Source organism: Colletotrichum spaethianum (assembly GCF_022836535.1).
Source record: "Colletotrichum spaethianum MAFF 239500 DNA, contig34, whole genome shotgun sequence".
NCBI lineage: Eukaryota > Fungi > Ascomycota > Sordariomycetes > Glomerellales > Glomerellaceae > Colletotrichum > Colletotrichum spaethianum.
Genome location: NW_026054804.1, coordinates 42,432 through 58,835, shown reverse-complemented (window position 1 = coordinate 58,835; position 16,404 = coordinate 42,432). Strand labels below are relative to the sequence as shown.

The following is a 16,404-nucleotide window of genomic DNA, read 5'->3' as shown; positions in this document are numbered from 1 at the left end:
TTGAAGGGAGGTCGAGTTTCGCTACGGTCAAGGCTCCACGCACCCAATAGAGTCCCTCCCAAGACTCTCGTTCGATTTCTTGCAGTTCGAATTATGTTTTCTTGACTGTCTGTGGGATCTGTGAGCATGAGACGACGGATGAAGCTGCGGGGTGTGTTGGTTGGGTACTGCTGCTGCGGCAGCCCGTCTGACATGAGCGGCACTTTGAGTCACAGGCCGCCAGCGGCCAAGGGTACTTTCACGAGCAGCGGAATAGAGCCAACATGAACGCAACTGGAATAGCGGCGACGACGGTGATGAAAGGAAGAGACAATAGCATAGACGAAGCTGGGCCTTGGTGTCTCCTCCAGAGAGGATTGGCTGGCTCTTTATGTGGCCGTATGACTGTCCACCGACAGCGCTCGCCTCCCTCGCAAAAGAGGCTGAGGCGGATGGGGTTCGCCGATGGCTGTGAGGCTGAGCGACCCGACGGCCGCTTCTAGCCCCGGGGCTCCATAGAGAGGCATTGCTCCCATCTCATTACACACAACCAACAGGTTCCCGGTGTTTTGGTTCTTGGGACAGACTCTGCCTTGGGGTTTGCCCAAACGCCTGCGCCAAAAAAGGCCCGGCACCGGGGCGCCGGCCTCGGGCTGGCTCCGGTGACAAACAATTTCTGTCCCCACCAAAGTCCAGAACCAACATTGCGGGAAGGGCGATCTGGCCAACACTGCCTTGAATGGGCGCAAGCTTTGGTAAAGTAGAGTTCGCGAGGGGAGTTTGCCTTTAGGCAGACGCGCCTGACTTCGGATTAGTCGAGTTGAGTAAATGAATAGCGCCAGTTGCCATTGGCCAACGTTCGCTGGTCGAGGGAGTGAGATGTGAGTTGGCCTCATCCTTCCTTCGCGGCGAGCCGGGGTGTCTGACCGCAACAGCCCCTCCTCGACGGATCTCACCAGAGGCCAGAGAGTGAATCAATCGTGAGGCTGTTTGTTTTATAAGTTAGATATATTTGTGCTACCTTCATGATGCACACCTTTTCAATATCAGCATTCGTTTTCGATCCTCAGTCAACTTAGCACTTCAACTCAAGCTTGCCTAGAACATCACGGCACAACTTTCACAATGGTAGGTGATATTGAGATAATCACAGAAATCTTCCACTGACACAGGCTTAAGGTCAGAAAGTGGTTTTCCAAAAGCTCTTCTGAGAGCGCCTCGCCCCCTGTATCGCGTGTAGACTCGGTCAAATCGGACTTATCAACATGGACGGGCACCAGCACGGTCCAGGGAGACGGCCCCTCTGAAGACATTGTCCTCTCCATCCACCCGCTTCCCTCACAAGATGGCCTCATTGCCAAAATCACTCCCCCAAAACGGCCCGCCAAGCCCATCGGCCATGTGCCCTGTGACATCGTCCTGGTCATCGACGTGTCGGGCAGCATGGGCGCCAATGCGCCAGTCCCTGTCAACCCTGGCGAGAAGACTGAGAACTACGGCCTTTCGGTGCTTGACCTAGTCAAGCATGCCGCCCGTACCGTCCTGGAGACCATGGGAGATGAGGACAGACTAGGGATCGTGACATTTGCATCCAAGGCCAAGGTCGTGCAAAGGTTGATGCCCATGAACAAGAAGAACAAGACGATCGCGGAGAAGAACATCAATGGCATGAGACAGATCGACGCAACGAACCTATGGCATGGTTTGATGGAGGGTATTAAGCTGTTCAACACGGGCGGCGAGAAGAATATGGGAAGGGTCCCCGCTCTGATGGTCTTGACGGACGGGATGCCGAATCATATGTAGGCCATGCCCTTGCTCTTGATCCCTTGGCAGGTTATTGCTGGAGACTAACGGTTTTGCAGGTGCCCGATCCAGGGATATGTCCCCAAGTTGCGTGGCATGGAACAGCTGCCTGCCTCGATTCACACTTTTGGTTTTGGATATTCCCTCAGATCCGGTCTGCTGAAGTCCATTGCCGAGATTGGTGGTGGAAACTACTCCTTCATCCCCGATGCTGGCATGATTGTAAGCACACAGGCCCCTACAAGCTCCTCTCTGTTAGCTAACCTCACCACTAGGGAACTGTCTTCGTCCACGCCGTGGCCAATTTGCAGGCAACCTATGCTATTAACGCCACCTTGCACCTGAACTATCCTGCTTCCATCGACCTGGAGGAGACAACTGGCGATTCTGTTGTCAAGCAAGAGGCGCTGACACTTCCCGATGAAGACGGCGCCAAGCAACTCTCGATATCTCTAGGAAACATTCAGTACGGCCAATCACGAGACATTTTCCTCAACGTCACAGCCCCCAAAGGCCTTGCAGCAGAAAAGTCGACCATCAAGGCAGTGGTCGAGTACTCCCGGATGACCAGCAACACCTATAAGCAAACAGCCGAACAATCTCTTCAAACTCCGACAACCCTGCCCGAGTCCGAAATCGCCTACCACCTCTCTCGCTCTCATATCTGCTCCATTCTCTCCTCCATCATCCCTATCCGCGACGACGGCGAACACGAGGCCATGAATGACATATCGCCCGAGATGTTGGAACAATTCCAAAACCTCATCAAAGGCCTCCCCGCCAACAAGTTCCCGTCCGATCCCCAGAACAAGTCTCTCATCGAGGACCTTGTGGGCGAACAGCCAAAGGGGCAAATTTCTCTCGCCCTGACAAGGCCGGACTTTTACATCAAATGGGGCGTTCACTACCTTCCGTCCCTCCTCAACGCACACACTCGCCAAATCTGCAACACTTTCAAAGACCCCGGCCCGCTTCAATATGGAGTTCACAGCCCTCTCTTCATTGCCTGCAGAGATAAATTGGACGCGGCGTTCGACAGCCTGCCCGCGCCGACGCCTTCGAACCAACACATGGCAACCCATCACGGACGAGTCGTCATGAGCTCGTACAACAGCTCGTCTGGCGTTTGCTTCGTCTCATCCACCCCAGTTCGGCTGGGTTCAGGTAAGACGGTCCCCATCAAAGCTCTTCGACGGGGCGTCGCGGTACAAACTCCCTCGGGTCCGCGCCGGGTCATCGCCGTGCTCAAGACGCCGGTGCAGAGGGAGATCATGTGCCGTGTTGGAAGCCTGGTCGTCACGCCTTGGCACCCGCTTTCCCTGAACGGGGGCAAGAGCTGGGTTTTCCCTGCCAACGTTGCGGATCGCCCGGTGAGGTATACGGGGTGCATCTACTCTGTTCTGTTGCAGCCGGATCAGGACTCCAATGCACATGCGCTGAACGTCGCTGGTGTTTGGGGTGTCACTCTGGGCCATGGGCTCGTTACCGGACGGGATACAAGGGCGCATGGGTTCTTTGGTGACTACAGCAAAGTTATTACAAGTTTGAGGGCGATAGGCCTAGACAGGAAGGGCGTAGCTGTTGGCGGAGGTGTGAGCAGAAGCCCGAGGACTGGTTTGGTTTGCAGCTTCAAGTCGCACAGCAAACGGCCCATCTTCCAGAACAGGAAGAAAGTTGTCTCTTCTATTGTTTAGTTTGCTTCCTAAGAATCTGGATTTGGGACGAATATAGTGAGATTATCTGAAACAGCTAATCTCATCAAATATCAAAAACTTATGCCCTAAAAACATTCGCTATAGTCTCATGATGCTTTCAAAAGGCTACTCATCATAGGCGACAACTCCTCCGGAGCTTGAGTTTGGCCGCCTTGTTCGAAATCAAATATGGTCTCCCCAAGGAACTAACTCATGGTGGCAACGAGCTGTCGTTGTGCAACTTCAGTACAGGCGTGGTTCGGATTCTAAGTTATGCAGCGCATTTATCCTATGCGACAATGGACTGTACTGTTCCTGACATGTATGGTGCGGTTCGTGTTTAAGCTGATGTTCTAGACACAGCTCAGGGCTTTGCATTACTTCGAATTCACTCCGAGCAAGTCTCTCATATGCCAGGGCCTATGCGCATACAGTGTCTTGAATACTGCGCCGCAGGGGTACAATTTTGCAGAAATACCCTGAAATACTACAAATTTGGCTCGGGTGCATCCTTATTCTTGGTTTTGCGAACTCTGTGGGAACACAAGAAAGTCCGTCATTCCTTCCAGATTCTTGCCAGGTGCTTTTGTGAAGTGCAAAAAGTTAACTAGGCCCTGGCCAGGGATCGAACCTGGGACCTCTTCCAAGGTAATGAATGATCAAGAACCCTAAGGAAGAATCATACCGCTAGACCACCAGGGCAGATGATGGGTGTGATGATTGTGTATCACTGCTGTGGATGTTGACGTGAAAATTGTGCCATATGCATCCTGTGGGCTGTGGAGTCACGAAGCCCTCATTCTGGTAGGGCTAGTCGCAGCAAGGCTCGTTGAATGTGGTCCCCTGCCACTTACCGACAATGAGTATTCGGTCTGCTGAGACCTGTTGTGGAAGCTTGGGTCGTTGACAATTCTAAGTCTGTCCATTCGCCTAAGGAAGAAGCCGATGCGACCTAAACTGCAGCACCTATCCAACCCTGTGCCTTGGCCCTGATACCATCAGGCGTGACCGGCGTGGGGCTATTCGCTATCAATCCATTTCGTTGGGTGCTCAGAAGAAATTTGCCGATGCCGATGCCGTTGCTTGCCGTACGCCCGAAGAAGCCAGCTAACTTCCATTTCGTCTCACAGTTGAAGCCTTCCTCAAACGAATTCAGGTAGACCAAAGCCATGCCTATCGGTAACGGCGCAGACTGTATCCCAAAAGTGCCCGCTGAAGGATGGAAAAAGACATCGACAATGTCGGCGATCTTGGTGCAGTAGAGGAGGGGGTCTGTCCGCTCGGGTAACTCCAGACTGGCCTGTTCACCGACTGCAAGACGGAGAGTGCTGTAGGACAAGAGTGCTATCGTCCAGCTCAAAGCCATGACGGAAGCAACGACGACATCGCAGGCTGATGGATTGTCGAGACCTCTTTTCATGAGCCCCTCTAGCTCATGTTTAGGACTAAGGTCATCCAGCCACCGGTTGAGCTCTTCGTCAATATGCCAGCACTCCCTGACGAGCCTGACGCGCCTTGACTCTTTCTCGGAATTATCCTTGCATCTCCTCAGAGAATCGAGGTCTTCGAGAAGGCCAGGAACGTCGACAAAGATATCGATCAAGACGTCTTTCGACGTTTTGGGAACTTTTTGCCATGGAACGGTCTTCCAAGCAGGGTGGCTGAGCGGACATCTGCGTCTGCGCTTGATATGGGTGATGACCTACTCGGCCAGCATTAGCAGGACTACATACAAGTGCGTCGAGCTCTGAGAGTGAGAGAATATCTACCAAATGATATCGTCCCGATGAGAACAAGTCGTGTGCCCGGCCTTCGATGTGAGCCTCCGGACTGCGTTGCAATACCAAGGCCATCTCGCCTATGGTATGGCCCTCCCAGCTTTCACTTTGAGAGATTTCATGTCGCTCCCTATCATCAGCTCCATACAGTAGCTTCAGATACTTCAAGTCAGCTTGAACAAAGACCAGGAATGTGTATCTTACCTCATAGAATCCAAGAATCCTCGCAGCCAACATCAAGGCGTCTGTCTTCCATCTCTTCGGATGTCGGAGCGCGATATTTAGCTCACTCAGAGCCTTGCAGTAGAACTTCAGGCCGTCATCGATCATCCCCTGCTCCTTGTCTCGCCGGCCAATGGTTCCCAGACTGAGTGCCAATAAACTCTCTCGTAACGCGGCATCGGTACGATAGAGGTCGCGGGCCGTTGTTGCCCAGTCAGCGTTGGAGTATCTCACGATAGGGCTTCCAGGGGCACACAATGGGGCCTCGGGCATGTACCCATCCCAAAACAGATCGAATGTCTTTTCTTCAAAGGCAGACTGAGATAAAGATGGTGTCTGGATAATTGTGCGCGTAAAAGCAACCACCGCCTTCGAGTTGCGGTTGGTCGCCGGGTTGGTGACGTTGACGAAGATGCGCTTCCTCTCGTAGCCCGCGCACTCGATCCCCGCCTTCCGACACTGTCCGCATGAGGGACGTTGCAAGTCGCACTGGCACAGCTTCTGTCAATACCGTGCATGTCGGAACAGCACAAGAACACATCATCTCGTGTTGGCAGACTTACGCCCTTCTTTCGCTTCCGGCATGTGTTGCAACCCTTTGAGCGTCCGGGAACCCCGACCATGGCGTGCCAATGTTTTGAAGGGTCCCGGGCACGGTGGATTCGGCGCGCGAGATGGTTCTGATTTAGGAATGGTGGAAAAAACCACGGATTCGGACCCGTTTATCAACTGCGGAGGAATGCGCGAGAAAGTAGGGGCGATTGGCAGCTATGCATCAACTTCAAAGGCGGTGGAGCGGCCGACCTACGTACGGGCCTTAGAAGCGGAGGCCGCGGGCTAGCAAGAAGATGTTAGACAAGTGAACGACCTCACTCTGAATGGCTTTGCGGCTGCAAAAAAGCGACCAGTCCGATAAGCACATGAGAAACGCCTCTGCTGACGGCGTCAATGACGACGACGACCTATGGATGCGGGCGAAAGATGCGCCGCTCATCCAGGCGCAACATATCCAGGCCAAGTCCACATGCTTACGCGAGTCGGATCGACGTTGCAAACGTGGCGCAAGCCTAAACCCCATTGGGAACCATTCTGCGCGCTGTGGATTGTAGGTGGGTTTGTCAAGCTCGAGAGATCTTCGATTCGGGAGACTTTGACGCCAGGCGTCCGATTGTCCATTCATCGACCTCAATTTGCATTGCCCCGTTTTCAACATACGAGCAGACGCGCATTATCTTACCCGAAGCGGTACAGCGTCTCTACGTTCTGTCCTACGCGTGTGACCCGACCTCCATCATATTGTTGCGCATACGCGAGGGTCTCTCCATCTCAAGGAGCAAGATCGCGATGATGAAGCCAGGTAAACATATAAGAGAGACATGGCTCTCTACCGGAAACATGTGGTCCGAGGGAACGACTAGCAGCGACACTATCCGGCGTACTTTTAAACCCCCAGAAGATACAATCAACTCGATCATTCATAGTTACAACATATAGCGAGACTGAATCACAGAAACATATCAAGAATGGTCCAACCAACTCGACCACCTGCCAATGGCTTCGTCGCCGCAACCAGAAAACTCTACAACCCACTTGGGTTTTCTAAGGGTTACAACTTTGTCCTTTTCTTTATTTTCTTTGGTGCCCTCATGGGATTCACCCTCGCCCGGTTGCAATACCTCAGCTTCGACACATTTTGCAAAGGCGCAGCTCCCGGAGAATGCTTCAACTACCAAAAAGGTCACGAAAAAGCCGGAATCATTATCCATCTTTCTGGGATTCTTCCTGCTGGCTTTCTGGCATGCTTTCAGTTCGTACCTGTGATCCGCCACAAGGTTCTGTTGTTCCATCGTATCAGCGGCTACATCATCCTTTTGTTGTCGCTCGTTGGTACCGCGGGAGCTTTCATGATTGCAAGAAATGCATTTGGTGGTGGTCTCGATGTCCAAGCTGGGATTGGTCTCTTGGGAATCATGTTCATTGTTTCACTTACGTTGGCATATGTCAACATCAAGAGGCTTCAGATTGAGCAGCACCGAGCTTGGATGTTGCGAGCTTGGTTTTACGTGAGTGACCCCTATCGGTCTTTCTAGGTTTCCAGTCACTAAACAATCTTATGCAGGCCGGTTCCATTATCACACTCCGCCTTATCCAATTCTCATGTGCGGCCATCATCAGCGCTAACGGTACTTACTACGCTGCACGCCCTTGTGACCAAGTTGCGTACATGGTTGGTGACACAAACCGAACAATCAAGTTATATCCGGATTGTGCACTCTACTTCTCTGGGGCCAACCCCGGTCAACAAACGATTGTTCATGCGGATCTTCTGAACGCCACATCTGCTGCTGAGGCTGGAGCGGCTGCTAGTCTACCATTTGGGATGGCCCTCTGGTTAGCATTGGCAATCCACGCTATTGGCATAGAGTTATACGTGAGCCCCGGTTCCATACACAACCTTCATATGAGTGAGCTTCTAACCAGTTTGGCTATAGCTAAGGCTCACCCCAGCAGAGGCAGAAAGATTACGCAACGTTTCCTACAAGAGACAGTTAGAAGCTGGCATGAACCCCGCTGGGAGAGCTGGATTGACAGCGGACCACATTGGCGACTCCGCGACATGGCAGGCCAGCCCTAAACCGTCTCAAGACGATTCCACGTCACAACTGTCCGCACCACAATAACAAAATGAACGATGGGATCATCGGAACGACACGTGTTTCCTTCATGTTTACATCTCGTTAATGTAGAGATCTTGCTCAAACTCTCTGGGCCAAAGGAAATAAAGTCGGGGGGTCAAACACTGATGATAAAAAGGAAGAGACCAAAGATATAAAGATAATAGGACATGTAGGATTAGAGATCAAACAGTCACTACTAGCCTGACGACTATTATAAGCCCTTAACGTCTTTTCTAGGAAGAGGGTAGACAGCCTCTTATAAGGTGTTTTGCCTTGAGGATTACTGTTATGTTAAAAGGTTGTTGAAGTATTTCACTGTGACTGAATTTAGAAGACTACAAAGTTCTAAGAAAAGACATCTAAAGAAGACGTTGTTAATGCAACCAGGATACATCTATTGATTAGAGATTACTCCAGTTGGGCAGACTGCTGTGCTTCTCATACTACCCAGCCCTAGCAGCCATGGAGATGAAGCAGTCAGAAAAGAAAAAGGAGGTGATAGAGTGAGAAGAGCTGTAAAAAGGCATGTTCAGTTCTGATTTTACACCTGCAGCTCATTGAGGTCAATCAAAAACGTTACGTTTCAAGAATCGCTAGTTTATTTGCTGGTTTGCGATGTGTACAAGCAGTTTCAACGTGGGGTACGTAGCTAAACTGTCTAGATGAGTCCGAACCACCCAGTCGCCTTTCCACCAATAGCAGTCCTAGCTAGGATGACAGCCATGTTCTTGTCACGGGCGACAGGAACCCAAGTCTTTTCTAGCCCGTTCTTGTCAACGGGCTTTGGAGTCTTCGTTCGGACTCTGAAGTGATATCTTCTCTCCCCCTCCAAGGTCTCTGGCTCTGGACTTATGTTGATCTTTTCCAAAGGAACCGTTGCACCGTCGACCGTGACCTCCAATACTGGAACATCCTGAATATAGGTCGCTGTCTTGACAGAACCGTCAATGATCACGTCAAGTACTGAACCGGAGCAGCCTTGAGCAACTTCGAACTTCTCAACATTCAACTCGGGACGGGGAGCCCTTTCTTCAACCGAAGAATCAAGCTGCACAATATCCGAGTCTAGGGCTGGTGTATGAGGCGGCGGGATCCGTCGTTGCGTCTGCACTTCAAAGGCGTTCGCCCACTTCAGCAACTTGACGTCATCGTATGCTCTCCCAGCGAAGGTCAAGTTCATCGGGACGCCCTTATCGGCAAGAATACCCATCGGCACGGACACAGTCGGGATCCCCAAATGTCGGATCGTCCTGTTTCCATTGCTATAATGAACACCATTTCGCCATGCCAAGTCCGCGCCTTCGAAGCTAGAGTCAGCATTGGCGGGACCAACGTCTCCGGCTGCCGGGAAAGCCACACAGTCGCAGCCGAGATCTGTGAGCCAGTCTTCAAGGAGAACTCTACGCATCCCTTCCAAAGCCTTGATAGCCACATCGAGCCCTTCGATGTTGTTGATACTGCCATTTCTGATGTAATCAACCAGTTTGTGGTACAGAATAGCGTTAGGCTTGTCGAAATGTCTCAATTCAGGCTCCGTTCGTAGTGCGTCTGGGTAAATGTTGAATGGGTCAACTGCAGCGAGATCCGGAATTCGCGGGTCTTTAAAGCTTTTGAGAAAATCGTTCCAGGCATGAGCAATGAGAGCACTTCTTTCCATGGAAACCCAGTCATTCGGCCTTTTTGGGCAACCATTAGGCAGAAGTTCATCATTTTCGTAGGCTGTCACCGCAGGAAAGTCGAGAACCATAACGATCTCAGCACCTAGCGCCTCGAGGTCTTTTCTCGCTTGCTTCCAAAGCTCAACAACCGCTGGGCTTGTTGTCACTGGCTTTGCTCCAGAGGGGGTAGGGCCGCCAAGGTACATCTCGGGAACCGCAATCCGTAAGCCTGAGAGAGAATTGCATCCAGCTAGCTCTTTGAAGGATATCGGCCTGTCCTGCCACGGTTCTGGAAGCTTAACGAACAGTTGTTCGCGCCAGAAGTCCCCTTTCTTGATTGGGTCTTCCACGGCGATGACGTCTAGAAGGGCAAACATGTCCTTCATAGTTCTTGTGTGAGGAACAGGGACGTCGCATGTTGGGTATAGCGGCCAGCTCCCCCGTGGGGAGAGAAAATGTCGGGATGGAGTGTATGCAACAAGCGCATTGTTAGAGGCGGGTGACCTCCCAGAGGACACCGTCTCTCCGCCGAGTCCAAAAGATGCGAATGACGCCGCTGTAGAGACCGCAGACCCGTTTGAAGAACCCGACGCGAATCCAGCTGCGAGATATTCTGGGTTATACGGGTTCTCCGCCCGCCCCCAAATGCCTCTTTGCATACCACCGCACGCAACCGCTGGCATGTTCGTCCGGCCTACTAAAACGCCACCTGCTTCCCGAATCTTCTCAACTAGAAAAGCATCCTCATTGGCGGTGAGGTCTTTAAATGCGGGCGATCCAGCTGCGGCGACAAGCCCTTTGACTTTATAGCTATCCTTGACGGTATAAGGTATACCCTCGAGCGCTCGCACTGGTGCACCTGATGCGCGCCTGTCGTCAGATTCGGCTGCTTCTTCAAACAGCTTGTTGTTCAGAACCGGGATGGAGTTCAGTGATGTGTTGCGGCAGTCGTACGTGCTTATGCGACGGAGATAGCGGGCAGCCAGCTCAACGCTGGTTATTGAGCCCGAGTTGAGAGCATTGTGTATGTCTTCAATCGAAGCCTCGACGAGGTTGAGTTGCAGCATGGTTGGGTCGAGTTCAATCGTTTGCATGTCCATAATATTTTCTGCTGTGGGATATCAGGAGTCTAGGACACCGCACATCACAGAGTGGCTATTGACTCTTCCTCTAACAGACATAGAAGAGTGGCAGCCAAGACATATTTGCAAACTGAAGTAGGCGAAAATATTCCGTGGCGAAGCTTGTAGATATCTGCTTCGCCGATTGCATTGCGGGGAAACTGATATGTGAGAGATAGGGATGGTCCCGACCAGCGTTGACTCCGATAACAATCGAATCCCACTTCGCCGATTGAGGCCGATGGCATCCATACCGGTACCTATCTGCAGCCCCTTCAGGCCCCTGCTGCAGCCGCTAGCGGTTACCCGAACGCTGGTGAATCTCCGCCAACACCAAGTACTGGATAAAGTTGCCTAAATGAGATCCCTCATTGGCACAGGGATCGGCGTTGAGGAGGGAGTTTGGCTCTTATGGGGTGTGCGCACGCTATTTGCTCAATCGAGACATAGAAGACTGTCAAGTGTATTACAAAGTCTAGTTCAATAGGCCCCAGCAAGTTGTGAGGGACCGGCGGTAATGCAGCCCGTCGGCGGAGCGAATTCCAGTTGGCTGGTGATGTCGGGTGTACCTGGGTCATGAAAAGCCTGCGTTCCCGTCGGCGTAGGTTGGCAGAAACAGCCTGAGCAGGTGTATCCGCAGACGCAGACTAAGTTGCTGGCGCCGCTGGGACAGGTCGGATTAGGTGGACCGGGACAGAAGTAGATAGGCGGGGCACGGGTAGCCCGCCGACTCACCAAGGCTTTGATCGTTCGGATCTTGGTTTTGCATCTGCGCAGGACTCATGATTCAGGGACCAAGACCTGGGTCCTCAGCTATGAGCCTGTCATGATCCCGGAGACAGGATACATTGTCGAAGACCTCACCGTTCCAAGCGAATGGTTAAAGTTCACTGTTACAAGTGAGCTTCAAATTGTCTTTTCCACATCTCGATTCTTTGGAATCCAAGTAAAGAGTCTCTGGGAGGAAAAAACCCTTATCATAGTCCTGCTCAGGGTTAACGCCAAAAGATATATTGACCACGACTTTCCCGTGTCTGATTATGTTGATGACGTCCTGAACTACCAGCAGTAAATGGTCAAAAACTTCTCCAACAGGGCGCAGATGTCCTTTGCCGGGCATAACCTTTGACTAGAATGAGGTTGACCGAGCTGACGACACCGTACCGCTTGCCACCTGCTTTACCAACAAATAGAGGTACCTTGGTAGCGGTTTCCGGCGTTATAGTTGTTATCACTCACGCCTCAAATTCTGTTAGGATACCTGAGAAAGATATCGATGTTGCTTTGGAGCACCGAGAGCGTACTAACTACTGTAAGTACAACAGCTTCAAGCAAAACGTATCGGTATTACAGAAATTTGAGGGAGGGTTCAAGCTTGGCTGATCCACGTCACATGAGCTTTGGGCATTGAAATTTCGGTGTTGGCTTTCACAGGTCTTGTGCATAATTACTTCCCCGTTGCTATGTAATCATTTGAAGGTGCACTTCAGCGTTCAACATTTCTCAACAAAGTCTTGTCTGTGTCGGCGTCGAGTGAGTACATAAAGTTTGCATAACCATGTGGAACCCGAAGATAGCTGGCGGACATAGCTCAGTTGGGAGAGCGTCAGACTGAAGTATGGATCTTTAGCACCCATTAAAAACTTCATTCACTTAATCTGAAGGTCGTGTGTTCAATCCACACTGGCCGCATCTTCGCTTTTTGTCTTGGTGGCATAAGCTGAGTTTTCCCCCACGATTAAGTGGTTCAATTGAATCCACAATAAATTACAAGCTCCATCCATAAACATGACGTAGTGTGTGTGGTATTTATTATATACGCAGACAAGCAAATATTTTTTTTTTGGTTTACCTCCAGGGAGACCAAGTCCTTCGTTGACGTGGTCAGCTTTTGCTTCAAAAATCTCTTGTATCAGATTCTAACGTCCATGGAAACAATTGTATAGGTCATCAATCTCTTGGGAGATTTGGACTTGCCTTTCCTTAATTCAATTCTTCCAGGGTCGGCCAGTCAGTGGGAGCTGCTTCTTAGGGTGTTAGCTCAAAGGCACATGCTCACCAGTCACGCCAAGCGATCTTGCTAACACATGTCTCACTAAATGACTGGCTAGGGAGAGCCACCTCGTAGACCCCCGAAGATCTTTGATGACCCTTTCCTTGATGACGTTCCCAGAATAGGCCCTAATGCCCTACTTCATCTAGACTGTTTTCGATAGGCTGAGGCACAGAGATATCCGCCCAAAGTTGCAGACAAGTAGTTTTTGGCACAGTGGAAGCTGCATTATACTGAGAATAACTGTCCATAATCCCCCGCACATGTGTAACGGCAGGAGGGCGCCATCAAAATCTTTCAGCTTGTGTCTGACTCTGTGAGACATGGCTTTCCCGAAAGCAGGAAAGCAAACTGAGATCGACACCCAACAGTCCAATGATAACGGCCATGTGTTAATTACGGGCCGTCGCGCCTGTAAGATGCTGTGGCTCTCGGTGAAACATTTTAAGAGACAATTCAAAGGCAATGACGCGAAGGGGGTAACAACAAGGATTCCAACTCAGACCTGGAGGTTGGCATTGCTGGGCAGGGCGGGGGGCTCTCAAGTTTTAAAGTGGGAGCTTGAGAACACTCGTGTGCTCCAATGCCTCTTCTCAAATAATTTACCTCTTAAGTTTCATTGACAGTGACAAACCAAAGCCATGCCGACTCCAATCCCTCAGCCCCCTGGTGTGCCCTTATTGGGCAACATCTTCGATGTGGACCCTAAGAACACCTGGTCATCGTTGAAGAAGCTTTCTGAGAAATACGGCGAGATCTTTCAGATCAAAGTCTTGGGACACACCATTGTCTTTGTTGCTGGTGCCGCCCTAGCTGAAGAGCTTTGCGACGAGAAGCGATTCCGCAAGTATGTCGGTGGTCCGATTGTCGAGATCAGATACGCCGTCCACGATTCGCTCTTCACAGCCTACGACCATGAGGAGAGCTGGGGTGTCGCCCACCGCATCATCGCGCCCAAGCTGACACCACAGTCCGTGGCAGACCGCTTCGACGATATGCTGAGCACAACCAACGAGCTACTTGAAAAGTGGAAGGGCCTCGGACCTAACGAAGAGGTGTCTGCCATTGGCGAGCTGAACAGACTCAACCTAGAGGCGACCACTCTGGCGCTCTTTGGCAAGAAGCTCAACTGCCTGACCGGCCCTGAGCACCCGATGCTCAAGGGCATGGAGGACTCGACATCCGAGGCTATGCAGCGACCAAACAGACCTGGCTTTTTGAACTGGCTCGTATATGGAAGTAAGTTCAAGAAGGCAACAGAAATGATGAGGTCGTATGCGTCAGACTTGGTGGAGCATAGAAGAACCAACCCATCAGACCGCAAGGATCTTCTTGCCGCCCTTCTTAACGCCGAGGATCCCGAGTCTGGTAAATCTTTCACCAACTCGCAGGTCATTGATGAGATTGTTACCATGCCCATTGGCAGCAGCACCGCTCCAGGCCTGGTCAGCGCCATCATCTATCTTCTTCAGAAGAACTCGCATGTCATCACCACTGCGCGGGCGGAGCTTGACCGCGTCGTTGGTAGCGGCGAGCTGACATATGCCCATTTGGCGCAGCTTAAGTACATTGAGGGCATCGTTCGGGAAGGTCTGAGACTGTCTTTCGCTGCGCCGGGTTTCAACATCGAACCTATCCCTAAGGAGGGTGACAAGAGCCCAGTGCTGCTTGCAGGAGGCCAATATGAGGTCGCGTATAATCAGCCCATGATCCTCGTTCTTGCCGGAGTGAACCGCGATCCTTCGGTGTTCGAGGACCCCTTGGCATTCAAGCCTGAGCGCATGGTGGGCGAGAAGTATGACCAGCTGCCGATGGGTGTGAAGAGGTACTATGGCAATGGCAAGCGCGAATGTATCGGCAAGCACTACGCATGGCTCTGGAACATGGTTGTTGTGGCAAAGCTCATTAAGGAGGTTGATTTCACGATGGCGGATCCGTCGTATGAGTTGAAGCAGGATGGCTGGTTCAACCTGAGGCCGGTCGATTTCTATGTGAAGATTAAGCCGAGAACAAGCAGCAAGGCCCCGGAACTGTGAAATTCTCATGTAGCAGCTGGTCGCGGATTTGAACTTGTACTTTGCCCTAGTGACGGAAACTTTTGACATTAAATTGCTCTTTTTTCATTACTTTATCTGATAATATACACTTCATGTCTTCATTGGGGGATGGTGAGAGAGAGGGAAGCCTCATCAACCTCGTCTCCCTTCTTCGAAATACCGCCTTGGGCCAAGGCAATCTCGTTCGCGGCATCGTCGGCAGCGAAAAAGGCAGAGGTAGCGAATGGTGCACCGAGCATACAGCCACCCACGTCGATGTTAAGCGCGCAGTACGCAGGTTCCGCGTCCGCATTGTTGCGGATATAATTACGGATGGGGGTCTTGATAGTGATCGTCTTGTTGTCAACACCGGCAAACTCTAGGTCAATGGTCAAGTCCTTGGGGACGGAGTCGCAGCTGCCGTTCCAGGAAACGTGGCCAATAGAGTCTCGAGTCAAACCAGTGGTGGCCATAAATGAGTTAAGAGCCGAGTCAGTGATGGGTAAGTCGTTGATCTGCGTGCCGGAGTCAAGCTGGCAGGAGCTTCTGTCCACCGAGTTGTCAAAGGTTGTGTTCTTGACTTTGACCACGGGAGGGGCGACAAAGTATCCGACGGTAGCACCACCGTCGTTCTTGACAAGAGGCACCTTGACGAGCTCACCAGTGAACTTGGACAGATCAATGGCGCCGAAGATGGCATTGCCTGTGAAGGTACCATTCCACTCGGCAGGCGGCTCGTCGAACCAGAGGCTCTGGACCGGAGCACTAATGAGACCCTTCTCGAGGAGATCCTGACGGACGTGAGGGCCCGTGGTGTTCCATTCTGCAGAGCGGTAGAAAGGTGAAACGCCCAAGATGCCGAGGTCATACGCGGCCGGGATGCATTGGCCGTTGTAGCCAAGGCGCTGCTGCATGTAGGTCGCGATAGCAACGCGGGCGTCGACCATCGATGTGACGCCAGAGTCGGAAGCAAAGAGAAAAGTGTCGTTGACGCTCTCCGATGCCTCGACGATCTTGGTGAACCCGCCGTAGGCATATAGCGCCGGGAACAGCTCCGGCTTCGTGGCCGACGGACTGTGCGGGTAGTCGTAGAATGGCTCGACGGTAACATTGCACTGACCCTGGCAGAATAAGCTTGTGCAGCCCCAGTTGTTGATAGCGTTGGGGCCGAAAACCCAGTAGTTCTCAGATCCCTGGTCGAAGACGACCTCGACCGAGATGTTGCTGGCTGGGTTCACGAGGCTGGTGGCAATCTTGTAGCCGCCGCCATAGTAGTAATGCAGAGGGACGCTAACAGTGGGAATGGCGGCGAGTGTACCATTGGCAAGAGCCGTCATCACGAAACTTTGGGTCCGCATTCTGTTGGTTGTGAATGGGTT

The 16,404-nt window shown here is 51.8% G+C and overlaps 6 protein-coding genes and 2 non-coding genes across 8 annotated transcripts; 3 read left to right on the top strand and 5 right to left on the bottom strand.

Moving 5' to 3' along the window:
* Positions 1 to 1,422: 1,422 nt before the first annotated feature.
* ColSpa_10218 (uncharacterized protein) lies at positions 1,423 to 3,479 on the top strand (the record flags this gene model as incomplete). Its single annotated transcript, XM_049276430.1, has 3 exons — positions 1,423 to 1,781; positions 1,845 to 2,007; positions 2,061 to 3,479. 3 exons carry the CDS (start codon positions 1,423 to 1,425, stop codon positions 3,477 to 3,479), a joined length of 1,941 nt encoding a protein of 646 aa, XP_049132387.1.
* Positions 3,480 to 4,089: 610 nt separating this feature from the next.
* On the bottom strand, positions 4,090 to 4,181 carry ColSpa_tRNA_270. Its single transcript has 2 exons — positions 4,146 to 4,181; positions 4,090 to 4,125 (listed from the first exon to the last, which is right to left on the bottom strand). It is a non-coding gene; the product is annotated as a tRNA-Pro (tRNA).
* Positions 4,182 to 4,431: 250 nt separating this feature from the next.
* ColSpa_10217 (uncharacterized protein) lies at positions 4,432 to 6,102 on the bottom strand (the record flags this gene model as incomplete). Its single annotated transcript, XM_049276429.1, has 3 exons — positions 4,432 to 5,181; positions 5,213 to 5,938; positions 6,043 to 6,102. The coding sequence occupies 3 exons, from the start codon at positions 6,100 to 6,102 to the stop codon at positions 4,432 to 4,434; spliced, it is 1,536 nt and encodes a 511-aa protein (XP_049132386.1).
* A 2,713-nt stretch (positions 6,103 to 8,815) lies between these two features.
* Positions 8,816 to 10,201, bottom strand: ColSpa_10216 (uncharacterized protein; the record flags this gene model as incomplete). Its single annotated transcript, XM_049276428.1, has 1 exon — positions 8,816 to 10,201. The coding sequence occupies one exon, from the start codon at positions 10,199 to 10,201 to the stop codon at positions 8,816 to 8,818; it is 1,386 nt and encodes a 461-aa protein (XP_049132385.1).
* Positions 10,202 to 10,304: 103 nt separating this feature from the next.
* On the bottom strand, positions 10,305 to 10,882 carry ColSpa_10215 (glutamyl-tRNA(Gln) amidotransferase subunit A; the record flags this gene model as incomplete). The annotated part of the gene is made up of 2 exons (XM_049276427.1): positions 10,305 to 10,416; positions 10,440 to 10,882. 2 exons carry the CDS (start codon positions 10,880 to 10,882, stop codon positions 10,305 to 10,307), a joined length of 555 nt encoding a protein of 184 aa, XP_049132384.1.
* A 1,634-nt stretch (positions 10,883 to 12,516) lies between these two features.
* ColSpa_tRNA_274 lies at positions 12,517 to 12,628 on the top strand. The gene is made up of 2 exons: positions 12,517 to 12,553; positions 12,593 to 12,628. It is a non-coding gene; the product is annotated as a tRNA-Phe (tRNA).
* A 1,002-nt stretch (positions 12,629 to 13,630) lies between these two features.
* ColSpa_10214 (bifunctional cytochrome P450/NADPH--P450 reductase) lies at positions 13,631 to 15,025 on the top strand (the record flags this gene model as incomplete). Its single annotated transcript, XM_049276426.1, has 1 exon — positions 13,631 to 15,025. One exon carries the CDS (start codon positions 13,631 to 13,633, stop codon positions 15,023 to 15,025), a length of 1,395 nt encoding a protein of 464 aa, XP_049132383.1.
* A 119-nt stretch (positions 15,026 to 15,144) lies between these two features.
* On the bottom strand, positions 15,145 to 16,383 carry ColSpa_10213 (pepsin B; the record flags this gene model as incomplete). Its single annotated transcript, XM_049276425.1, has 1 exon — positions 15,145 to 16,383. The coding sequence occupies one exon, from the start codon at positions 16,381 to 16,383 to the stop codon at positions 15,145 to 15,147; it is 1,239 nt and encodes a 412-aa protein (XP_049132382.1).
* Positions 16,384 to 16,404: the final 21 nt, after the last annotated feature.